The sequence below is a fragment of the Siniperca chuatsi genome, linkage group LG7, assembly GCF_020085105.1.
Source record: "Siniperca chuatsi isolate FFG_IHB_CAS linkage group LG7, ASM2008510v1, whole genome shotgun sequence".
Taxonomy (NCBI): domain Eukaryota; kingdom Metazoa; phylum Chordata; class Actinopteri; order Centrarchiformes; family Sinipercidae; genus Siniperca; species Siniperca chuatsi.
Window position 1 is genome coordinate 30409312 of NC_058048.1, and position 27386 is coordinate 30436697.

The following is a 27386-nucleotide window of genomic DNA, read 5'->3' on the forward strand; positions in this document are numbered from 1 at the left end:
AAGAATCCTGAATAAATACACATTTTCCTCAAAAGAATTTATTCCATGGTGAAGGGGAGGGATTTGTATTTTTTTTTTTGTTTGCACATTATTTCTTGTATTATAAAATGTATGATATGTACACAGAGACATACATATATATATATATATAATATGAATTACAAATAAACAAAAGCCCGTGCAGGAGGCGGTAGGAAGCTAGAAGCTGGATGAATAGTGATGGCTTGAATAAGGCATTACTGTGGAAACACACTGTTGCTGTAGCAGACACTGGATGGGAAAATGTAATTCTTAAACGGAAGTAACCACACACATCTCAGTTTGATTAGAGATTTCTGCAGGATCAGATTCTAGTTTGGGTTTTCCTCAGAAAACTTTTCATGAATGTATATTCTGTACCAACATCAACTTCAGTATCTGTAGTGCAGTCATATCTCAATATATGGCATCTTATCTTCCTGTTTGGTTTTTCAGAGTGGTAATATGAACCCAAAATAGTATCTACTGTCTCTTGATGGAATATTCAGTCCTGCACATGTGGGTGTAGATTTTCCCTTTCGATGCCAGAACTTCCTGAATCTTTTTTTTTTTTTGCAGACTTCCTCATCTGACTCTGGAAGATGTTATGAAATATGTTCATGGTTAATGTGTTGGCACAGTGTGACCTGTTGTCTCTGTATGTCTGGTTGTTGGTCCCCTGCTGATGATGTCACGGTCAGATGATCATCGAGCCGACGAGCCCGAAGCTGCTGCCGGACCCTCTGAAGGAGCCGTACTACCAGCCTCCCTACACTCTGGTGCTGGAGCTCACCGACGTCCTGCTGCACCCGGAGTGGTCGGTACGTCTCCTCACGCTCTCCTCTACTCCAGGAGTTCTCACGGTTCTTTAAAATCATCTAATATGGGTTTTCCCACATTATTCTCCCTCCTTGAAAAATCCAGAATATATGAATATGCAAAGAGATGTTTCTTACTTCATTGAAAAGTCCAGTTTCTGACCCGGAGGCTTCAAGTTTCCACATCACACTTGTCTAAGTTTCCCACTGGACCATGATTGGCTCCAAACTAGCTGTGATGTCATAAATCCTACAGTTGCATCCAGGTGTTAATCTGAGATTTAAGGTGATCACAGCAGATGAATGTGAAAACAAACTGCACATACGTCACTCTGCACAGTGAAGCTCGAACATCACAGTGAAGGAACAGTAAGAACAACTAATGCATTCAGTCAAGAAAAGTTGTAAAAATATAAATAAATCAATAAAAATAAGTTAATTCATTTAATTCTACTTCAGTAGTAAGCTTGAAGAGAGCTTGGGAGCGAAATTCAAAGTACTTTCTCACCTCCAAACACCCGACCAATCACTGAGTGAAGTAGTTTCAGACGTCGGTAAGTGTTTGTGGAGGGAGTTTCAGATGTAGTTCGACCATCCGACAAGCACTTTGGTTGAAGCATGCTGAGACCTTAATGCTCTCTCCTATCACCTCTGATCCTCCTTTCTCTTCCTGTTCACTCCTGCTCTGCATTCCTCCTTTACTCCTCCTCTGATAGTTCTCTACTCTTCTGGAGTCCTTCCCCAGCCGAGAAATATAGAGATAATCAGTTTAACTGTATATATAGAATATTATTTAGCAACACACTTGCTTCATAGAACAAACAGAAGCAGAAGAAAAGAAAATAGGAAACACTTAAAGATGTGAGAAGGAAGGAGGGGAGGAGAATTTGGAGGTTAATGGTTTTATGGGACAGGTGGAGGATATGGAGTGTGTGTCGGAGGTGTGCCCCACCACCTGCCGACTTATTATCTGCTGAGATGCTCCCCTTTTTTTAGACACACACACACGCACTCTGTCCACCTACCTGACAGGTGTGCAGCAGCCGTAACTCGACACCTGCCGCCTGTTAAAACAGACGAACACACAAACAGAAGTAGTTTCACCTGCCCCACAACTTGAACCTTCCTCAGTATCTCACACACACACACACACACACACACACACACACACACACACACACACACACTTATCCATCATTGCTATCTATTTCACAACTTGTACAAACACAAACCCGCTCTGTTTCCAGCTTTCTTCCCTCTTTCTTACAGCCCTGCGCACACACTTTCACCCTCCAACCAAATCCTACTGTCACCACCATTTTCTAGCTGTAATCACAGCTGCAGATCATCAGCCAGTCCTGCGAGTCCTGCGAAAAACGAAAGAAAATGCTTCACTGTGTGAAAACATCAGTCTGTTCACTGTCACAGTTGTTGATGTGTGTGTGTGTGTGTGTTTAACTCAAGCGGCAGCAAACAGGAGCCGTCCTGAGTGGAAAAGGTCACGACCTCTGAGCGTCTGACCGTAACTAAACTGGCTGTCCTGCTGCTACAGTTACACACACACACACACACACACACACACACACACACACACACACACACAGATAGTCCTTAGTGTTAGTGCCGTACATGATAGTCGACCCACCTTCTTCTATCATCAAAATGTTGTTGATTCCAGCAGCAATTAACGTGATAAATACAGTGTTTGCTCTGTGTTTTTACTGACTTGTGAGCCACGTCAAAGTCAAATTCCCATCACTTTCCTGTGGACCAAAAAGTATTTTCTGAATCTTAACTTCAAGATCAGGCTGGGTCTCACAACTGTAACATATACACTACATGGCCAAAAGTATGTAGACACACAGTTTTACCTAATTTATTGTAGTTCAGTTAATAAGAAATAAAAAGACTGTTCAAGTAAAATCATCTAAGCTCTCAGATAAAAGTGTGTTTTTGGGGCCGTAACTGTGAGCACTCTCTCTGTCCTCTCTGGTTTTAAGCCGGGACTCTGAAGCCGGACTAGATGAGGGTCTAAGGATTGTAAAGCCCCTTGAGGCAAATTTTTGATTTGGGATATTGTGCTATATAAATAAACTGGACTTAAAGTGACTCAGGAACAGTCTTAAACAGATAAATGACTGCAATGCCGTCCGGCAAGGCGCTGCATTGGCCAATCACACACATGCAAGGGCACGTTCCTGGTGGACTACTTTGTAACGTGAACGGCATATTTCTTGTGTTTAGCTCACAGTTGTAGCGTTGAAAGATAACATGATTGCATTCTTGATAAACTTCCAGAACTCACTTTCATCTGCTGAGTCTAAAACATCCTTCATGTCCTCTTCAGTCCTCAGTTCGGTTTCTGCTCTGAACACTTCGCTCATTAAACACGTGGCCTTTGTTATGTGAAATAACACCTCAGCTCTTTTCCCCTGAAGGTTTTTAAGATTTGATTTTACCAAGAGGTTGCATCACTGTATTGTCTTGCCACTGCTATAATTTGCTGGAAGCCCTATAGTATAATATAACTCATCATTTGTAAGATTCTCCATGTCCCATTATTTGTTTTGCATCAACCAGCAGTAAGTATTATTATTTAATGATAAATCACAATAATCACAATACTCTGGTTTAGTTTGTATGTGATTTAATACTCAAGGCCACTGTTAAAGGGTTAAAGAGAGAGAGTCAGAAAGAATTGTACATTGATCGCCCATTCATGTGTGTCTCATTCTGCATCTGAGTCAATAACTCGGCACTGGATATTTTAGATTTGGTGTTAAGTCCAATGTCAGTCAGGCTAAACACGGCTCCTTAATTGTAAAGTGGTTTTACGATGTTTGAAAAGCTGCTGTTGTTTCACTCCGGTTTGATTTTTCCGCCTGTGTTTGCAGTTGTCGACAGGTTGGCGTTTTAAGAAACGTCCGGGCATCGACTACCTGTTCCAGCAGCTCGCACCGCTCTACGAGATCGTCATCTTCACTGCAGAGACAGGCATGGTGAGGCACGCACGCACGCACACACACACACACACACACTAGCCTGTAGATAATTTCGTTGTGTTTATCACTAAATAAGCCCTCAGAGGTTTCACTGTCATGCTGATGTGAGCTGACTGCTGTTTGATCAGATCTGCTGTTTGCCGATTTATGTGGCTTCACTGTCGTTTACTGTCAGCAGCAGAAAGCTGCCCGAGGAAACACGCAGTTTAAGAGTCGTGTTAATAACATGTTAACAATTTGATGAGCAGTCTGCGTTCTAACCAGCAGCAGAGTGTAGAGTCACGGAAGGTAAAAGTGGTCTTAGTCCCACTGGTAGTCTATGGGCAGCGATGTTATTTGATGGTTTTACAGCTGTCATCACTTGTTTTGGCCCCCCAGCAGGGAATAACCACACTGATCCATGATGTGATCGGCCTGCTTGGTCCAACACGTGACCGAAAGCCGTGTCTTGCACTAAACTGTTATCCGAACATCAGAAGTATTTTTTTTTATTACCATTTTCCAAAGAAATGAAACTGCACAACCAGTAGTGTTGAAGTTGTATTTGATATTATTTAACATTAACAAGGTAATGTTTTTAAAGAATAGTTTGAAGTTTTGGGAAATATGCTTATACGCCAGTTAGCGTAGCTTAGCACAAAGACTGAAAACAGGGGGAAAAGCTAGCCTGGCTCTGTTCAAAGGTAACAAAATTCACCAACCAGCAACTAAAAGCTCACTAATTAACACTTTAAAAGCCGTACAAAAAGCAAAGCGTGAAAACGACACGTTGTGGTTTTAGGTGGGGTTATGTGTTTGTAATAAATAGTTAACTGTTGCTGTTTACATGACGTCAGTCCTCGGCTCTGCTCTGTGCTTTGAGATGCTAACGGAGTCGTCAGTCAGCTCTCTGCTCTGTTTGTGTGTGAAGTGTGTCGACTTGTTTACAGTCGTCTGCAGGCCACAAACACAACACGCACAGACAGACAGTGAAAGTTTCCTGCTGCAGTCCAAAACCTAAAAATATTTAGTTTACGATGTTACAGAAACAGAAAAAACAGCTAATTCTCACATTGGAGAAGCTGGAACCAGAGAAGGGTTTGTGTTTTTACTTGGAAAAACTTGGTGTAATTGAATTGATAACAATTTAAATGTGTGTTACGGCTGAAGATGATGACTCTTTTGTCTTCCTTTGGTGTGTGTGTGTGTGTGCGTGTGTGTGTGTCCAGACGGCGTATCCTCTGATTGACAGCATCGACCCTCAGGGTTTCGTCATGTATCGTCTCTTCAGAGATGCAACACACTACATGGAGGGGCATCATGTTAAGGTACGGTGTGTGTGTGTGTGTGTGTGTGTGTGTGTGTGTGAAGGTAACTCTTCACTGCTGAATCTCAGAAGAGAAACCGAGGTCAAAGACTGCCATCGTTTTTTCTGCTTCATCTGCTGCTGTTTAAAGAAAGCGTTTCTACTGTTGCGTCTGCTGCACGACAACGTTAGAGCTCCTGGCTCCTAATGGACACGGCCACTGCTTTAACGCTCTGTTGACGTCTAAAAGCCACTGCAACCTGTTATAAGCAGATTTTATTTGCTGCATATTTGTTAGTTTACAATGCAGAAGAATGATAAGCACAAATATTTTTCGGTATGAAAGGTCAGTGAGTGTCACAGTCCAACCTCTTTGGAACAGGTAAGTGGCGTCAGATGAACATAATTAAACAAACACTGTCGTAGAGAGAAGACACAGAGCAGTTTACAAGAATAAAGGTGTCAGTTCATAGAATTAGAAATATAGAGAATCAACATCCTGTCAAAACGTTCATTTCAAAAAAGAAAAAACAAATAATTAATATACATTGAAGAAGTATAGCTATTAAAAATGTATAGATACATTTAATTTTTCTCACGTTGTCTTTAGTTGGACATTGTCGATTTTGCTGTTTTAAATTCACCAGTTAAACAAGGGTGAGCACGGTGATCACTCACCACATGAAACTGCATTAAAACCTGATAATAAACTCTTCCAGGTGCTCGCCGTGACCTCAACTCTCCTTTCTACCCGACTGGAAAGTTAACCTCTGAACAGTTTATTACTAAAACTGCGAAAATACTAAAACTTATTTACCTACTTAAATGTATTTTCTGACTAAAGAATCGTGTTTTTTAGTTGCTTAAATAAATCCGGGGCTGCAGAGTCGTTTCCAAACTTGATATTTTGTAAAGAAACTTGATAAACACCTGTACGCAGTTCCACAAACGGTGCTGCGTTGCCCCCCGTGTCTGCTCTCCATAGCTGCCTTCTGCTGCTGCCATTGATTTCTCCTCCTCCACCACAATAGACCTTCCTCCTCCGCTCCTTCCCTCCTCCCCTCCGTCTTCCTCTCAGGCCTCATTAACCTTCTGCCTCCTTCCCTCTCTCCCCTCTTCCTCTTATCTCACCTCCCTTTCACCCTCCTTCACTCCTGCCTTCCTTCTCTCTCTTATTTCCTTTGCTCCATTTCTTTTACTCCCTCCTTCATGTTTCTCTCCCCCTCCCTCCTTTCTTCCTCCCCCTCCTCCTCTTCCTTCTGTCTCCCTCCAACTGTCATCTCTGCGTTTTATTGACGAACAGTCTGGAGGTTGTAAGGAGCTGGTTAACCTACTTCCCAGAAAGAAGACACACTTATCATCTCATCTCCATAACGCCAAGACAGACCTGAATGCAACAGATGCTAAGAGAGAGTTATTAATGCTCCATATGTCAAGAGAAAGTTGTTAATGTCCCAAAAAATGTTGTTTTATTGTGTCCATCGATGTGCATTTTCTGCCATCTGTGGATTTAATCCAAATACTGTCAAATGCACTTCAGTGCACAGATAAACTAAACCACTTTAAACTGTCGGTGTAAGTCTGTATCGTGCACACACCAAACCGATCTGCATACATGTACGTTGGGAGCAGTTTGGGGGTTTTGTCTTTGACGTGTGAACAGGAGGAGCTCTGGGACTGAACCACCAACCTCGCAGCAAATATTCGACTGCAGTGGAGTAAATAATGGCGCCAGACTGTTCGGTGTAATTAACTTATTGCACACATGTTGGCGTATATATGTCAGCTGATAAGAAACAGCTTTTTGAGGCTATTTAGAAACGGTGGGGCTGTAATTGTTGCTAAGCGTTGCCTCGTTTGACGCCCGTCAATTAACGGCCCGTAGAACTCCGGGTGAGCCGTGCAGACAGAAGTAATTAAGAGTCCACTGATTTATTATTGCGCTCCTATAATATTGTCAGACTCATGATGGACAGTTTGAAAACAAAAAGGATCAAATATTGATGCAGCAGAACCAGATACCATCTTTTTTATTCCACACATTCCTTCCTTGTCAAAACCTGCCGCCTACATTACCCACAATGCAAGTCGACCGCCAGCATTTCAATGGAGATTCATGCGTGTTATGCTAGCTAGCGGCTAGCGTAGCCTGCAGCAGAGAGGAGCAGCGGGCTGCAGAGGTCTGCTGAGCTCACTGCTTTCTAACTCCACACCAGCACATTTGTTTCAGTTTCAAACTTTTCGTCTTCAGCCCCGACCGGCGCTGACTCGAGTGACATCACTTGAGGACATTTATCAGACTTCACACAGCTCCCTCTGGAGACACTAAAGGCTTTATACTACCTTTTTTTTTTTTTTTTTTTTTTTTTTTACACGAGTAGAACACCCCAACACCTGGAAACACTTTAAGGTACAGTTGGAGGAGTGGGGGGAAAATGATTTATATTAGAAACACGATTCTTATTTTCTGATTCTGAATCAGTTCTCAGATTCAAAAAAATCAGTTCTTCTACGTCCCTAATAATGTTATTTTGGCAAACCAGAAATGGTGGAACAGTAACGCGACAGGACACTGCAGCACCGGACAAAAGTTCATCATGAGTCCGTATTTAATGAAGGCAAGAGTTTGGATTTAATACCTTAATAGTTAGTTTAGCAAGGCAAACGTGAAGGATAGCGGAGACCGAGCGGAGCCGCAAACTCCAGCACCAGGAAACCAGCCGACCGACCGACACGCACTGAGAGAACATAAGGTTAGTAACTGCAGTAAACATTTTTATTTCATTATTCTCACACAGGCAGACTATAACATGCTTCCAAATGATGGTAGTTAAGTAATTTATTTTTTTAATAGATAAAAGCAGCGTACTCCCTCACACGTTTCTCAGTTTTATGACTTTCATCCAAGCCAGTTATCTCAGCTGCCAGTGATGTTTCATATTGTAATTCACACACAGTGCACTGGAGTAAGGGTCTGAAAATATTGCCTCAGTGTCTCTTTATTGAGTCGTAAATTGATTCTAAATCAAATTGTGAGACGTCCAGCCCTTTATAGTAGGTGGGATATGCCAGAGAATGGAATAAAATCGAAGCCCTTGTGATTTTGACTGAGAATCTTCATAGACGTAACAACATGGCCTGTCCTCCGGTGCCTACTGCAAGACAGGCACTTTTTTACCACGAGTGGTAATGATCTGTAACAAATTCTCAATAAATAATCAACACATTTAACGTAGTTTTAATTGTAAGGTCCCATGTCCGGCATGTGATCTATGAACAGCTGAGTTTTGTTTTCCATCCGTCTCACATAGTCTGGACGCTCTCTCTGGGCGTGTTGACATGGCAGCATTTTGATGTTTTATTTTCTGCTGTCTGATATTGTTTCAGAAATGTTGTAATAACCCCGAACGGCTAAACATGCATCTGCAGTTGAAGAACATTCAGTCCTCCTAAGCCACAGTGCGTTGACCCTTCCTCACCCTCTTAGAAACCTGACCAACATGCAGCTATTGTTTGCTGCCCTGCATCTGAGCGTCGGCTGCAGGCCTGAAATGGATCAGACGTCTTATTGTTTGTTGGCTGTTGCCGGGATAAGAAACACAACACAACAGTTGGATTAACTGTCGTCCTTCAGACTTTGTTGTTTTTATTCCTTCCTGCTGTCCGTGCAGGGTTTACTGTCAGGAGGTTAATGGACACAATCTCATCATCATGTCTGCTTGCAGGGCAGAAGGTCACTTCCCCCTGTCCCCCTCATAAACGAAACTATCTAAAACTGAAGAATTCAGGAGGCGATGACAAAATGACCCCCCTTTATAAAGATTTAATTATTTATTTATGAACGGTACCTCCGGTCGCCACCCCTACCCACACCACACATACACATGCAGCCTTTTCAGCTAAAAATGACACCACGGATATCTTTGATAAGAATTTATTTTAATAAATAACTAAAATGATGTAAAATATTTCACATGTATGAACATAAATACAGTGAAAATAATATAGGCCCATTCTTAGTCCCTCAGACAAACGTCAGCAGTTTTAGCCTATGTTGCAGATTTGCAGATAAATATTGAACTAAAAACAAACAATGAATAAAATTAAGGACACAAATTGGTTAAAAGTTTTGTTTATTATATATATTTTTTATTTTCGAGGACACGTGGCTGTTTGGGACGTTATATGTTATATAACATCAGATGTGTTCATGTTTTGAGCTGCAGTGAACGGAGCTGCAGGGATTTCCTCTGCTGGTCGTTGCTGCAGCGTCTGCTCTTCACAGCGGTAGATGTCGTTTCTATTTCTAATCTCCAGACAGAGACTGCAGCCGCAGACGGCTCCTGCCAACAACATCACAGAGCAGATATGACGAGCGGCCTTTTCATACAAAGACAGACGGAGAAGTTGTCGGGCCGCGACCTTTCGTTGACGTAACTCTGAGTGTGTAAATGACTGCAGGCCGGGAGAGTTAACCAACATCAACAAGTTTTATTTTATGCGATTTATTATAAAACTAGAATAAACGAGGATCTGAAAAATGATCACAGTTTGAATAAACATGTCTGTGACGAAATCTTTAAAGAAAATTCAACATGACAAGCTTCCCAAACACGAGTTTTATTCTGAAGTTCTACACAGTGCTGAGGCTGTCGATGAATTCTTGACTGATAATTTCCACTTTAAAAAACATTACTGATTTACATTTTCAGGTGAGAAAGGCCTTTTTACATTCATAGTGTCATTAATAAATAAATAAATACATTTGAAAAATTGACAGCGAAACGTGCCTCTTTTTTTTAATTCTCCCGTTGTTTTTAATAAAGTTTAAAGCGCCATGAAAAAACAAGATGACGGTGAGACCGTTTGACTACATGTCGGAGATGCGAGCCACGTTTGAGAAGACACGAGCTCAGAGGAGACCTGCAGGTCTGCTGAGATCAGTCTAGTCTACAGTCATAAAATCCACAGAGACCGACAGCTGGTCCGCTTCTATCGTGTTAAACTAAAGAGTCCGGTCTAGACCTGCTCTACAGGAGAAGCACAATGAGATAACTTGTGTTATGAATTGGCGCTATGTAAATAAAATTGAATAAAACCGTAACAGTAAACAGCGACCACTTGACGCAGCAGGCTGGAGGTTACCTGCCCACCTGCCCACCTGTTGCACCTTCATGGCCTGTAAGCATGTATTTATAAGATCTAGTTTTACTGCTGACTGGGTCTGAAGTGGCCGTGTCTGAGTTTTTCTGGGCTTTCTCGAAGGGCACTGTTGCCAGACGTAAACTGTAAGCGTATCCGCCATTGTCGCTACGTTGCCGTGCAGCTGTTGCCGTGTGTTACATTGCTTGTTGTGATTGGCTGAACCTTATCGAAGGCGAATGACGGGAGATAATCGATCCTCGGATATTTGAATATTGTATTTCAGCAGAGTGAATTGCTCCTTGTATGGTTATTGATACATTCAGTAATTTGTTTTGACATGCAAATGAGTCGCCCTAAAAATGGCACTAAAAAGGGCCTTAAAGGGACAGTTCACCCCCAAAATCAAGAATACATATTTCTCCTCTTACCTGCAGCACAAAATTCAAATGGTTTAGACCGGTGAGTCAGCACCTGTAGCGCTGTTTATCCATCTGGATTGTTTTGGTGCGAGTTGCAGAGTTTTGGAGATATCTGGCGTAGCGATGTCTTAATATAATGGGACTATATGGCACTCGGCTTGTGGTGCTCAAATTCCCAAAAACTATATTTGAAAAACTCAACAGAAATCATGACCCGGTTACTCGAGATAATCCACAGATTTGTTATGAGCAGTTTAATTTCCTACACAAAACTGTCGGCCGATATCTCCAAAACCCGCAACTCGCACCAAAACAATCGAGCCTGAAAGACAGCGCTCAGGTGCTGACTCACCGGTCTAAACCATTTGAAGTGAAATCGGGGGTGAATGTACTTAAAAGTCATTATTGTACAACTGTGTGTGTGTGCAGACACTTGAGCTTCATTATAGCTTTACCCAACACACACACACACACACACACACACACACACACACACACACACACACACACACACTGAAGGAAGACAGATGCCTTTTATTCATTTGTTGTGAGGAGGATGGACGAATGTGTCCGCTGGGGTTTAAACACACACACACACACACACACACACACACACACACACACACACACACACACAGTTTTTGGGGGCTGGGCACCAGATGAGCGTGGTGATAGTGACAACGAGCAGCGTCCCTCTCCATCTGTCTCACTCACTCACACACACACACACACACACACACACACACACACACCAATAGTCACCAGCTGGAGCTACCAGAGAAAGTGTGTGTGTTTTGTGGGCCTTAATTTGAATATTAAGGATCATAAAGATAATAAAGTTGCTTATTTGATTAGGCCCTAAAGAGTTCAACGGGGTCCCGCAGCTTATGCTGGGGGGGGGGGATTTAAAACAACACCTAACAAACCCAAAGTGTGTTTTTACTTTGTGATTTTCAAGATCATGGGTCGTATTCATCTGTAGCAGAATAAAAATAAATCCTCCATCACCGTTGTCTCTACATGAGAGCAGATCTTTTCCATGGTGGACTGTATCAGGTTTTTATTTCTAACGTCTGGACCCGTCTCTGTCACTCTGTCTGTTCAGGATGTGTCATGTCTGAACCGGGACACCAGTAAGGTGATCGTGGTGGACTGTAAGCGGGAGGCGTTCAGCCTGCAGCCCTTCAACGGCATGGCTCTGAAGAAATGGGACGGAAACTCGGAGGACCGAACGCTCTACGACCTCGCCAACTTCCTCAAGAGTAAGACAGCGAACGAAGCGCTCGGGGCTCCATTTCTTCACTTTTGTTTTCAGTAATGGTCGCATTTTGTTTTCTGTTACTTGTTGCATTTTAAATGAATAGTTCCTCATTTTGGGAAGTAAGCTTTTTTTGCTTTATTAGTAGCATAATTAGCAGTAGCGGTAGTTTTGTTTGTTGTGATATTTACCTTTCACAGTTAGATGGTTTGCATGCGGCTCAAAGGATTGCTGCCCTTAAGGCTGATTTGGTGTTTAATGCTAATGACTGATTACGTGGAACAATCCTGACTAACAAAGGTTCGCATGTGGGTAAGAACAAATCTAGGTCTGCACACATTTCATGAGTCAGGTGTAAAATGTTCTTCTTTTTCTCTTATTCTGTTTTTGTGAACACATTTAAGAGTAAAACTAACATTTGTGAACGAGGCCCGTTGAGTTTCCCTGTAATGAGGCAAACAGATCAGATGGTGTTGTTGGTTGAAGAGGATTGTTTGATCTCTCCGTCAGCCATCGCTCTGAGTGGAGTGGAGGACGTGCGTTCAGTGTTGGAGAACTACGCCCTGGAGGACGACCCCATCGAGGCCTTCAAACGCAGACAGGCTCAGCTGGCACTGGTAGGAGGAGAAATCCAACGCGCCCCGGTTTTGTTTGTCTGGATTGTGAATTGGACTGATTTGATTGTGTTGTCTGTCAGGAGGAGGAGCAGCGTCTGGCCGAGCTGTCCCAGCAGAAGAAACAGGGGCTCTCTCTCGGCTCCATCGCCTCGCGGTTCTGGCGCTCCAAACAGCAGTGAGCCCCGCCCCCTCTCACACTTCCACCAATCGCAGCCCGTCTGTCCATCTGCGTCGAGGTGAGGGGCCAGAGGAGGAGGGGGGGAGGGAGGGAGACCTGCGTACTGTAGCTGAGCGGTCGCTGCCGTCACAAGCAACCAATCATGTCTCAGTGGGCGGGTCTCCGGTGCTGGAACACTGGCCGGCCTCTGCACCAATGAGAGAGGCACTTCCTGGTTTTCGGGAGGCGGGGCTTCAGCGGCCCCCTCCCTGGGTCATCTTGGTGTCACCTGATGCGTATCAAGCTGCTGATTGGTTAAAAAAAAAAAACAGGAGAGGATCCAGGTCAGGTTGAACTCTTGTTGTTGGCGGTTGGAGGTTGATCTGAGATCAGCTGTTATCGCCACACCAGCTATGGTCGGCCCCGCCGCTCACAGGATCTGACTTGAGATCAGCAGTGCTCTGTCCTGTACCACACCTTCAGAATGTGTATTTTATTTTATTTTCTATTCCTCTGTGTGTCTCAGACTGTGCTGATGGGCTGCTGGAGACGATGTGTCGTTTGTAAAAAATTAAAATAAACAATAAATAGTATTCTTAAGAGTGTATTCAACATGTCCGAGCGTCCGGCGGTGGTGGTGGCGTGGACGTGCAGTCGCCTTGGCTTGTGGCCGTAATGAAGACTGTCAGCTGAGCCCAGTGGTGGAGAGGAAAGGAAGAATTAAAGCTGACATCCAATCCACACATTACACATTAAAGTCTGGTGTTATTCTGCATTTTTCTTATTGTCAACAAATCCTAAAAAGAGCCAAACCAACAACACGTCGGTCCGTCTCTCAATACTTTCTGACTTACAATATTTACTGTTCATACATGCTATTTGCATCGGAGGCCTCTGTTTATTCTTCTTGTGAAGTTTTAAATCCAGCTTACTTTTCCTTTCCTCTCCCTGGGAGAAAACAACCATCCAAAAAGAGCGAGTAAAGAGAGGACGTTTGAGCGCAGAGGCCATGACGACGGTCTTCGCGGCTCAGCTGCCGCTCTTTTTCATGTGCTTGTTGAAGATTTGTGACTCGTGTTGATGTGAACTCCCCATCGACATCCTCAATAAAGGACACAAACCAACGTGTTGTGTAGATTTCATTGTCATTGAACACACAGCTACCTGCTGAGTGGAGTACATTCAGCGTTTTTTGACTGAAAGTTTGTTCCTTCTGTCGAAGTATAAAACAGTCATAAAACTGGCATTTTGATTTCCACTCTTGTTATATAAATCATTTTATTGCTTTTATTGCTGTCAAGTTACCTCAGTCTTTCCTTCACTGTTTACGAGCAGTGAATTTCCCCCTTTAAAACTGAATTTCCACTCGTTTAGGATGGCTCTCAAAAACGACCGGATTTTAAAATATTCTTTCGCTCTAAGCTGTTCTGTACAGGACACTCTACGTCCAAATGTCAAATAATGTTCAATAAATAACCACTTTAATGGCTGAATGACCAATTTACTCTCCTGTCTTTAAGTAATTGAGTACTTGAACTTGTTTGACTTGGAAACTTGGGGCTGCATACTCTGTGTCTCACTTTGAATCACATATATTACAGTGCCTAAGCATTATATGAGTAATATTACTTCTGTGTGGAGTACAAAAGAAGCCAGAGGTAAAGAAGATTTTAATGTTTTGTTTTTCTCCTCGTGTTTACTTCTCCAAGCTACAGATGGTAACCGAACAGTTTCTGATGAGGTTTATAGGGAACACGTGTAACTGTATACGTTTAGTTCAATGTACAACAAGTTGAAACCCGACCAAACCTCAGAACCTTTTTACATTCTTGGATTTGAAGCAGAAACCCTGCGGTGCCTCGAACCTGTAAATCTGTTTTTCTTTTCTCCTCTCTGTTGAATTCCTGCTTCACCGCCCCCCATCTTTAAATCCTGGAAAGGTGTCGGGACAATTACCACCTCTGAAACGCCGAGGTCCCGCCTGGCCTCGTCAGCTCGCCTAGCGTGGAAACAAGTCCGTGTCCAGAGGGAATGATGGGAACGGTGAATTTTCTGTTGGCACATTATAGGAGCCGGAGCAGCAGGAGGGCTTCCTCACCTCCTCCAGCAGCTCTGGACCTTTACCAGATCTTTAGACTAACGTTACGTTTGCCAGCTGTGGAAAGCCATTTCTGCCAGGAAACCAAATAGATTCCAAGAGGTTAAATGATTCAAAAATACTCAGGAATCAAGTCAACGTGATGAGATACGAAGTCAAAATTATATGACAAAGTTCTGATGTGTGAAATTGAAATTGCTTTTTCATAATTTTCACTTATATTTCATTATTTTGATTTTGCATCATTTAAAATGTGTTGTTGCATCTCATTCCTTTAAATAAGTGATTTTTACTTTGACAGAAGTTTGACTTAAAAGTTTCGACCTGCAGTGAGTTGTAGTTTTTCCTTTGTATCCCGTAATTCTGATTTATTTAAACGTTTTCCAAGTCAGAATTTTGACTTAAGTGCGATTTATTTATTTATTTATTTATTTTTATATTCTGGATCATAACTTTGACTCAAGTTTTACTTTGTACCCCCCTTTTTTAACGTATTTAAATTCTTATTAAGTCAGAATTTTTCTTTTTATCTCTCACTTTTTAACTTAGTAAGTCTGAATTTTTACCATGCATTTTGATTTACATGTCTAATAACTGCGATTCTGAAGTTTTATTTAGGAAGTCGGGATTTTGAACGTCATAATGTGGTGCAGCAAAGGGTTGACTTGTTATAATGTCGACTGAGTATCTCTCGCCAATTCACAACAGAAGTTATCTCATTGCACTTTTCCTACAGAGCAGGTCCAGACCGGACTCTTCATAACAACATGAAGGGTTCGGGATCATTTTGGCCCCACGATCAAGGCGCAGCTGACCCACTCAAATGTCCCTCTGGTGTTTAATTACGGCAAAAATGAAGCACAGACGGATCCCATGAGGACATCCTGGATCAATAAATGTATAAAAATAGAGAACAGATTCAGAGCAACAACAAAAAAACCCCACTCACCAGCCCCCACTTCACATAAAGTGAAAACACAGTCCTGCCAAACTCTTTATTGAAGATAAATTACAGATAATAAAAACCTCTTACAGCCTCGTAAACTGTATTTTGGAAACAAAACAAAGAGGAATCTGCTCTCTCTGAATTAATTGAAGCGGTAACTTTGTTGTTTGTTGCACTGTGTCCAGTCAGAGCTGTGGACTGAAGGTTCGACCCGCTGCTGCTTAAAGCAAACAGATTAAAGGCTTCTCGCACACAGACTCGTCCACACGAACTGAGATTCTCTGCTGCTCTTATTTATCCAAAGTGTCTGAAACCCTGCGGGGACTGGAGTAAAGCAGCTCAGGGAGGTTTCCAGCTGTGTTTCGGATATTAACTGAGGTCCCGGTGGAGTTTAGAGGGCTTTAAGAGGTTTCTGTGGAGGCAGATCGCTTCAAGATTAAGAATTCAGTGCTCTGGTGTTTGCAGAAGTTTAAGTGTCTTTAAAAATCCTGTTTTCTCAGATTAGAAGGTAGAAGTAGGTGACCACAGGCTAACTCGCATTCTGGACCAAAGAAAAGTAGCAGTAAAACTTAAAGTGATGTGGATAACTTCTGAATGAGTGAGGACAGACTTCTTAAACAATGAAACATTTGGATTTTTTGCCATTATTTCCCTTTTGATTGTGATGAGATGATTAGTACCGTCCTGTTTATAGATACATGCAGTAAAAGAACTAGTAGAAGACGTAGTAAATTAGCCTCTGATCATCAAGATGCATGCTGGTTTCCAACATTACAGCAGCAGTACAGACACGTCTGAGGTCATTTAGAGATGTCTTTAATGTTCTTAGTGCAGGTCTGCTCACACCACGCGCTACTTCAGTCGATAAACTGCACTACAGCGTATCACAGTCTTCGATTATTTCTTAATTTATGTTTGCGTGACTTTATTTACAGGCAGACGCTCACGCTCCTGTTTCTACCAGCCGAGGGCCGTCGCTAAACTCGGATGGAGTTGATTATTCACGCGTTTACTTCCTCCCGTCTCGAGTGCTGCGCTTAGACGTTCCCGAGCCGCCTCCGAGAAGTCCAACATGCTGCCGCCAAGCTTCTGACCGGTGCCATTTCATTACGCCGGCCTCCCATCAAATTCAGGATCCAGTTCAAGATTCTTGCGATCACGGTTTGGAGCCTCGCGTGGCCACCAGCAGGAACCCGAGCTCTGCCGGGGTCGGCTGGCCGTTCCTCGCCACAGGCTCGAGACAAAAGGAGGCCGTGACTTTGAGGTGGTGGCTCCTAAACCTTGGAGCTCGCTGCCTTTTGGATTTAAGATCCGTGGACGCTTTTAAAAAGCAGCTCCGTTTGTTTCGACTTGCTTTTGTTCAGTTTCAGTGTCTTCTTTAACGTTGCTCTCTGTGTGTGTTTAGCTCGATGTCTGCGGTTCATGCCAGGAAATGTACAGAAGTATTGACAACAACAAAACGTGGCTTTTTTCAAAGTGTAATATCATATATACTGTGCTATGTAATGCAATTATTATTACTCATGCAGCAACATTTTAATATTGTAGCTGCTGTAGGTGAAGCTAATTTGAACTATATATACTGGCACACAGATTAATAATAATCTGTAACTGCACCATATTTTATAAACTGACCACAGGTTTAGTGTGAAACCTTAATCTGTACCTAATGATATCTGTAGTGGAGTAAAAAGTACAGCGTTTTACTCTTAAATGAAGTGTAAAGTAGCGTAAAATGAGAGTACTCAAGTACAAGTGTGAAGTACCTGAGTAAAAGTATTTAGTTCCCACCACTGTTCCCTCCTAAACCCACTTTAAGGTTTCAGAACTCATCAGAAATGAAGGATTTTTAACTAAAAACGTGTAGATGATTATATGCGGAGCAACGTAACACTGTTGTGTTATAAATGATGCAGATATAATGTGTGTTTAATGTGAGCAGACTGAAGTGCCCATCAGGAAGCTGGGGCTCCTTTGAAAAGAACAGATGCTAATGGCTGCGCACACATGTTAATGGGCTGTATTAGTGCAGTGAGTGCGCAGGCGCGTGTTTTCGCCTTTCACGTCATGTTAATTGCATTGTTTGATAGCAGCTCCTGAAATGAGAGAACAAGTGGCGGCGGGGGGGGGCTCACACCTACCTGCAAACTGTCAGGTGACAGAAGCAGCGCGAGGACCCCCCTCCTCCTCTGCAACGGACAGACGACCACGTGCCAAAATCCTTAATGATGCCTGCGGCTGTGTGTGTGTGTGTGTGTGTGTGTGTGTGTGTGTGAATCTCAGGACTGTTGATGGCGGTTTGGGAATGAACCGGAAGTATAAACATTATCATCTAAAATCCAAAGCTATTTATTTGATCTGTCAGTTTGCGTTAACGGATCTTTCCTCAGAGCACGTGCCCGGTCATGGAGGAGGAGGAGGAGGAGGAGGAGGAAGAGGGGGGAGGAGGCCTCTGCTGAAGTACTCTTCAGATCTAAATGTGGTTGCATTGAACGCCCCCCCCCCCCGCGGTGTGAAGGTGTGAACCTGGGAACAGTGAGGCGGGCTGGAGGTGTAGGAGCCGACCATTTGCCCCCCAGCAGCTCGGATTGTTTAGCTGTCAGATGCTAACAGCTGCTGCCCCCCCATCAGCAACAACACACATTCACACTTTTACTTCATAGTGATGGTTTGCATTTCATCTGAACCCCACGGCCGTAAAAGTGTGTTAAACTGTGGTTTGATCTAATCTGTATATAGATCTAAACTCATATTTATTCAGGCTATTTAAAACATAAATATAGCAAATGTTAAACTTGTAAGATTTGTTCGTGTTTGTAGATCGGAATTCATCAACAACAATAAGTGAAACTGCGTTCGTCTTTCTCTGGATGAGCCTCTCCTGGGCAGCCAATCACCTCTCGCCTCCTGCCTTTTCAGGTGAGAAGGGGGCGGGTCTAAGACGAGCCATGATTGACAGGTATAAAAGTAAGTTGTGTCGTAGTTTGCGATGTTTATGAAATCGGGGCCCGTTTGTTTCGCTGCGATCTGCGCATGTGTGTGCAGGTGTCGCTCACACCTCAGCAGACTTTCCCAGGCTCTGCCCCCTCCTCCACCCCCTCCACCCTGCAGCACCTCCACCCTCCTCCTCGGGCACGCGGCACACGCCGTGTGTTCTCTCACCTCAACAAAAGCTCGTGCCGCCTCCTTTCGGACCATTTGGACACGTGTTGGGGGACAAAAGGAGCTCAGGACGGAGACACGCCGATGAAACAGACAATATGGCTAATAATGACTTTAAAGCCAAGATGAGTATGAATCACAACTGAACGCACACCTTCTCCACGCGCTTTGACGCTGACGCGCGCGTGACGGACCAAAGCGACAGGGTCTTATGTGGAGATGACACAAACTCCCCATCGGGGGGGGGGGGGATCCGCTTCTCTGCAAATCGATAAGCAGATGGCGCGCGATCGAATATGTGCACATCGTCGGCTGACTGGTGGTGTGTGCACGCGCTGCGCAGGTAGCTTCTGCAGAGCTGTTAGGCCTGTGATGGACGGGCGCGTGCGTCACATTAATGATCATTAATATGATATATAAAGGCTTTTCAGGTGTCGCACACCTTCACTGCCACTGTCGGCCCGGCGCGCGGAAGCATGCGCGCGAAGGCAACGCTCATTCGTGGTTTGAATCGCTGTTTATAGTCCGCGTGCGGGCTGATGGGCCGATCATGTTATTGATCTGTGTGGTGCTTTTGAGCCGCCTGAGGAGACACACACACACACACACACCTCTGGATACACGCACTGTGACAATAGGAGGCTTGGTGTGTGTGTGTGTGTGTGTGTGTGACACACACACACACCCTCTGGATACACGCACTGTGACAATAGGAGGCTTGGTGTGTGTGTGTGTGTGTGTGTGTGTGAAGCGTGCCTTGTGCCGTGAGGGGGTTAAAGTCAGGGCCAGCGGAGGCACGCGCTGCCCTCATTAGAAAGACAATACAGGGCGAGGTGGGTCGCGAGCGCCAAAACAAAGCAACAGTTTGTCAGCAGTGAGTAGCTGGAGCCAGTCCAAAGTCCGCCTCCTGCATGTCGTGGAGGATCAGGTGAATGGAAATACTCAAGTAAAGTACAAGTACCTCAAAATACACTGCACCATTACAGCCATCCATCCATCCATCCATTTTCTACCGCTTGGTCCCCGTTAGGGGGTCGCGGGTGACTGGAGCCTATCCCAGTGACTTCGGGCCTTAGGCAGGGCACACCCTGGACAGTGGCCAACTCGTCGCAGGGCGAACACAGACACAGACAGACAACCATTCACTCACACATTCATTCAATACGGGCAATTTAGAGCTATCAATTAACCTACACATGCATGTCTTTGGACGGTGGGAGGAAGCCGGAGAACCCGGAGAGAACCCACGGTAACACGGGGAGGACATGCAGACTCCACCCAGAGAGATTGTGTGATGTTGGTCCGGTCCGGGAATCGAACCCACGAACCCACGATCTCCTTATTGGGAGGCAGGAGCTGTAGCCGCTCTGCCACCGTGCACCCCCCATTACAGCCAATAGAACTATATTCAATCAGGCCAGTGCATTTATATTATTATTATTATTATTATTATTATTATTATTATTATTATTGTTTTTCATTTAGATTCTCATCCATCCAATATGTATAATACAGTGAATTCAAAGTGTTTGAATTTATTTAAAAACAAGTTATATGCCCCGGAGCTCGACCAATAAACGAGCCAGGCCGATATATACTCTTATATCTGTATGTACAGTATATAGCAGCTACATCTGTATGTACAGTATGTAGCAGCTACATCTGCATGTACAGTATATAGCAGCTACATCTGCATGTACAGTATGTAGCAGCTACATCTGTATGTAGAGTATATAGAAAGCTACATCTGTATGTACAGTATATAGCAGCTACATCTGTATGTACAGTATGTAGCAGCTACATCTGTATGTAGAGTATGTAGCAGCTACATCTGCATGTACAGTATATAGCAGCTACATCTGTATTTACATTATATAGCAGCTACATCTGCATGTACAGTATATAGCAGCTACATCTGTATGTACAGTATGTAGCAGCTACATCTGTATGTACAGTATGTAGCAGCTACATCTGCATGTACAGTATATAGCAGCTACATCTGCATGTACAGTATGTAGCAGCTACATCTGTATGTAGAGTATATAGAAAGCTACATCTGTATGTACAGTATATAGCAGCTACATCTGTATGTACAGTATGTAGCAGCTACATCTGCATGTACAGTATATAGCAGCTACATCTGCATGTACAGTATGTAGCAGCTACATCTGTATGTAGAGTATATAGAAAGCTACATCTGTATGCACAGTATATAGCAGCTACATCTGCATGTACAGTATGTAGCAGCTACATCTGCATGTACAGTATGTAACAGCTACATCTGCATGTACAGTATATAGCAGCTACATCTGTATGTACAGTATATAGCAGCTACATCTGTATGTAGAGTATATAGCAGCTACATCTGCATGTACAGTATATAGCAGCTACATCTGTATGTACAGTATATAGCAGCTACATCTGTATGCACAGTATATAGCAGCTACATCTGCATGTACAGTATATAGCAGCTACATCTGCATGTACAGTATATAGCAGCTACATCTGCATGTACAGTATATAGCAGCTACATCTGTATGTACAGTATATAGCAGCTACATCTGTATGCACAGTATATAGCAGCTACATCTGCATGTACAGTATATAGCAGCTACATCTGCATGTACAGTATATAGCAGCTACATCTGCATGTACAGTATATAGCAGTATATAGCAGTACACTGTGCACTGTACATGCACAGTAGCAGCTACATCTGCATGTACAGTATATAGCAGCTACATCTGCATGTACAGTATGTAGCAGCTACATCTGCATGTACAGTATATAGCAGCTACATCTGCATGTACAGTATATAGCAGCTACATCTGCATGTACAGTATATAGCAGCTACATCTGTATGCACAGTATATAGAACGCTACATCTGCATGTACAGTATATAGCAGCTACATCTGTATGCACAGTATATAGAACGCTACATCTGCATGTACAGTATATAGCAGCTACATCTGTATGCACAGTATATAGAACGCTACATCTGCATGTACAGTATATAGCAGCTACATCTGTATGCACAGTATATAGAACGCTACATCTGCATGTACAGTATATAGCAGCTACATCTGTATGCACAGTATATAGAACGCTACATCTGCATGTACAGTATGTAGCAGCTACATCTGCATGTACAGTATATAGCAGCTACATCTGTATGCACAGTATATAGAACGCTACATCTGCATGTACAGTATATAGCAGCTACATCTGTATGCACAGTATATAGAACGCTACATCTGCATGTACAGTATATAGCAGCTACATCTGTATGCACAGTATATAGAACGCTACATCTGCATGTACAGTATGTAGCAGCTACATCTGCATGTACAGTATATAGCAGCTACATCTGTATGTACAGTATATAGCAGCTACATCTGTATGTACAGTATATAGCAGCTACATCTGCATGCACAGTATATAGCAGCTACATCTGCATGTAGAGTATATAGCAGCTACATCTGCATGTACAGTATATAGCAGCTACATCTGCATGTACAGTATATAGCAGCTACATCTGTATGCACAGTATATAGAACGCTACATCTGCATGTACAGTATATAGCAGCTACATCTGTATGTAGAGTATATAGCAGCTACATCTGCATGTACAGTATATAGCAGCTACATCTGCATGTACAGTATATAGCAGCTACATCTGTATTTACATTATATAGCAGCTACATCTGTATGCACAGTATATAGAACGCTACATCTGCATGTACAGTATATAGCAGCTACATCTGCATGTACAGTATATAGCAGCTACATCTGTATTTACATTATATAGCAGCTACATCTGTATGCACAGTATATAGCAGCTACATCTGTATGTACAGTATATAGAACGCTACATCTGCATGTACAGTATATAGCAGCTACATCTGTATGTACAGTATATAGCAGCTACATCTGCATGTACAGTATATAGCAGCTACATCTGTATTTACATTATATAGCAGCTACATCTGTATGTACAGTATATAGCAGCTACATCTGCATGTACAGTATATAGCAGCTACATCTGTATTTACATTATATAGCAGCTACATCTGCATGTACAGTATATAGCAGCTACATCTGCATGTACAGTATATAGCAGCTACATCTGCATGTACAGTATGTAGCAGCTACATCTGTATGTAGAGTATATAGCAGCTACATCTGCATGTACAGTATATAGCAGCTACATCTGCATGTACAGTATATAGAAAGCTACATCTGCATGTACAGTATATAGCAGCTACATCTGTATGTACAGTATATAGCAGCTACATCTGCATGTACAGTATATAGCAGCTACATCTGTATGTACAGTATATAGCAGCTACATCTGCATGTACAGTATATAGAAAGCTACATCTGCATATATATAGTATATAGCAGCTACATCTGTATGCACAGTATGTAGCAGCTACATCTGCATGTACAGTATATAGCAGCTACATCTGCATGTACAGTATATAGCAGCTACATCTGTATGTACAGTATATAGCAGCTACATCTGCATGTACAGTATATAGAACGCTACATCTGTATGTACAGTATATAGCAGCTACATCTGTATGCACAGTATGTAGCAGCTACATCTGCATGTACAGTATGTAGCAGCTACATCTGTATGTAGAGTATATAGCAGCTACATCTGTATGTACAGTATATAGAACGCTACATCTGTATGTACAGTATATAGCAGCTACATCTGTATGCACAGTATGTATGCAGCTACATCTGCATGTACAGTATGTAGCAGCTACATCTGTATGTAGAGTATATAGCAGCTACATCTGTATGTACAGTATATAGAACGCTACATCTGTATGTACAGTATATAGCAGCTACATCTGTATGTACAGTATATAGCAGCTACATCTGTATGCACAGTATGTAGCAGCTACATCTGCATGTACAGTATGTAGCAGCTACATCTGTATGTAGAGTATATAGAAAGCTACATCTGCATGTACAGTATATAGCAGCTACATCTGTATGTACAGTATATAGCAGCTACATCTGTATGTACAGTATATAGCAGCTACATCTGTATGTACAGTATATAGCAGCTACATCTGTATCAGCGTATGTCAGCCAATGAAATTCTGAGGTTGACGCTTTTGTTGATTTACTTTAGCATTCAGACTTCTCGTGCACGTGAGCAAACAATGCGAAATATTCAGTGAGTTTTATCTCCGTTTAATCCAAATTCATCCTCTCAGCAGCCAGACACTGACCGGTGGAGCAGGAGTCGGCACGCTGGGAGGAAACGGGCATTAAACTGCAAAAAGTGATGAGAATGATTCAAATTAACACACACAGTACACACAGTACACTAACCACAAGCTAACGTGCACCACTCAACCTGAACCCTAATACTGCACCATCTGGTAGTTGTAGTTACTGGCTATTTTACCTTTAATATGAGGTAAACTCATCATTTCTACTACTTTCATAGTGCTCAAAGTGTACTCCGGTATACTGTAAGTGTACTTTAGTATACTGTAAGTGTACTTCGGTAAACTGTAAGTGTACTCTGGTATACTGTAAGTGTACTTTAGTATACTGTAAGTGTACTTCGGTAAACTGTAAGTGTACTCTGGTATACAGTAAGTGTACTCTGGTATACAGTAAGTGTACTCTGGTAAACTGTAAGTGTACTCTGGTATACTGTAAGTGTACTTTAGTATACTGTAAGTGTACTTGATGTAAGTGTACTCTGGTATACTGTAAGTGTACTCTGGTAAACTGTAAGTGTACTCTAAACTGTAAGTGTACTCTGGTATACAGTAAGTGTACTCTGGTATACTGTAAGTGTACTTCAGTATACTGTAAGTGTACTTCGGTAAACTGTAAGTGTACTCCTGTATACTGTAAGTGTACTCTGGTAAACTGTAAGTGTACTCTAGTATACTGTAAGTGTACTCTGGTAAACTGTAAGTGTACTCTGGTATACTGTAAGTGTACTCTGGTATACTGTAAGTGTACTCTGGTAAACTGTAAGTGTACTCTGGTATACTGTAAGTGTACTCTAGTATACTGTAAGTGTACTCTGGTAAACTGTAAGTGTACTCTGGTATACAGTAAGTGTACTCTGGTATACTGTAAGTGTACTTCAGTATACTGTAAGTGTACTTCGGTAAACTGTAAGTGTACTCTGGTATACAGTAAGTGTACTCTGGTAAACTGTAAGTGTACTCTAGTATACTGTAAGTGTACTCTGGTAAACTGTAAGTGTACTCTGGTATACTGTAAGTGTACTCTGGTATACTGTAAGTGTACTTCAGTATACTGTAAGTGTACTCCTGTAAACTGTAAGTGTACTCTGGTATACTGTAAGTGTACTCTGGTAAACTGTAAGTGTACTCTGGTATACTGTAAGTGTACTCTGGTATACTGTAAGTGTACTCTGGTATACAGTAAGTGTACTCTGGTAAACTGTAAGTGTACTCTGGTATACTGTAAGTGTACTTTAGTATACTGTAAGTGTACTCTGGTAAACTGTAAGTGTACTCTGGTATACTGTAAGTGTACTCTGGTATACAGTAAGTGTACTCTGGTAAACTGTAAGTGTACTCTGGTAAACTGTAAGTGTACTCTGGTATACTGTAAGTGTACTTTAGTATACTGTAAGTGTACTCTGGTAAACTGTAAGTGTACTCTGGTATACTGTAAGTGTACTTTAGTATACTGTAAGTGTACTCTGGTATACAGTAAGTGTACTCTGGTATACTGTAAGTGTACTCTAGTATACTGTAAGTGTACTCTGGTATACTGTAAGTGTACTTCTGTAAGTGCACCACTTATTCTCAGTTACAGGAGAAAAAAAGAAAATCTTACTTAAAAAATACAAATGTATCAGCAAAATGTGCAGTACTACTGTAATATGACAAATGCAAGTACACATTACGTCAATATATATGATATCATTGGTTATTATTACTGATGCGTTAACATGTAAGCAGTATTTCAGTACTGTAGCTTGTAGCGATGTAGCTGATTTTATCCTGTTTCGTTTGATCTAAATAAATCATATTTAATAAGATGCAGTAAAAAGTACAATCTGTCCCTCTGAGATGTAGAAGAAGGAAGTAGAAAGAAAATGGAAATACTCGACCTGTGTTTAACCAAAGAGGAAGATCCTCCTCCTCCTCCTCCTCCAAACTCCTGGTTTATTAATCATCCTGAGAGTTTGATAATTATCTTTTTGAATGAAATGCACTTCATCTTAATGACATCAGAGCAGCTACACAAGGGGGGGGGTCATTATCATACAGCTGGGATCCCGCCAACACACACACACACACACACACACACACACTTCCTTAAAAATGTCCTCCAGATCTAAATCCTCCTCTCTGCCTCTCTCCGTGAAGAGCATCTTGTGTGTGTGTGTGTGTGTGTGTGTGTGTGTGAGAGAGGTAGGCGTGCCTCCACCCCCTCCTTCCCGGGAAGGCACGCGACACCGCGGAGGAAACAGAGATCCAGTGTGTTTGATAGGAGGACGGTAGTTCTGTAATGACTCACCTGAACCCGCATCAGACAGAGATCTGGTCCAGGTGTTACTCTGATCATTTCAAACTGTGAATAAATGCTGTTATAATATTTCAGTAACATCTTGACAGAGGTTGACTGCGCATGCTCGTGGAGCTGGACATTGTCGGGGTTCAAGGCGGAGACTGTCTGCAGGTGTTTTCTTGCTCGAGCTGCAGAAAACACGAAGCATTTAGCTTTAGTTTGTTCTTAAACTGCTATCAGAAGACAGCAGGTAACTCCAACCCTGTGTTTACTTTTTGGGGAGGCCTCTAAGCTCGTGTACAGTGTGTGTTGGTGTGTGTTGACCGGGGGGAGGCAGTAAAAGGAGCGTTTGGCCGCTCGGGCAGTTTGTTCTATTGCCCCGCTGTAATTGCCCCCTCGGTGGTGAAAGCGAATCAAAGCGGGGGCCCCTGTTACACCCCCCTCCCCTCCCCTCCCCTCCCTCCTCCTACTATGCATGTTTGCGTAAAAGCCTCTTTGGCACTCCACACTGCAAGAAATGCCCCCTTTCCCACCTTCCGCCGCTCACCGCTGCTGCCCAGAGTTTGCATGCCACACACACACACACACACACACACACACACACACACAGTCCCAGCATTTCAGCCTGCAGACACTTTAAACCGGCTGCAGGAAATACTGTGTCATGTTTCAGCATTTCTGCAGAATTTTTGAATCAAACTCATGCAGCGTGGTTCGTGTCTGCGCAGCTCGCCCCCGCTGTCCGGAAAACAAACAGAAAGCAACGGCTGCCTGGAAAGATAACGCAAACATTTAAAGTAAAACAACAAGGCTTGGCACGCTGTCAGCAGCTGATGGGAAGCTGCTGCTGCACCTGACTCGTAGTAAAATATCAGTTGTAGCAATTCCGGATGTCACTCATCTTGTTTGACAGGAAGTTTACCTCGTTAACT

At 42.7% G+C, this 27386-nt stretch overlaps 1 protein-coding gene across 2 annotated transcripts in view; it reads left to right on the forward strand.

Annotated features, from left to right (window-relative positions):
* timm50 (translocase of inner mitochondrial membrane 50 homolog (S. cerevisiae)) overlaps positions 1-14219 on the forward strand; it is a 55486-nt gene extending 41267 nt beyond the window's left edge. For both annotated transcript variants that reach the window (XM_044202677.1, XM_044202678.1), the window contains 6 exons: positions 720-839; positions 3731-3835; positions 5047-5145; positions 11793-11949; positions 12456-12562; positions 12643-14219. In XM_044202677.1, the coding sequence (XP_044058612.1) occupies positions 720-839; positions 3731-3835; positions 5047-5145; positions 11793-11949; positions 12456-12562; positions 12643-12741 (687 nt within the window). In that variant the 3' untranslated portion in view covers positions 12742-14219. The remainder of the gene's footprint in view (positions 1-719; positions 840-3730; positions 3836-5046; positions 5146-11792; positions 11950-12455; positions 12563-12642) is intronic.
* Positions 14220-27386: the final 13167 nt, after the last annotated feature.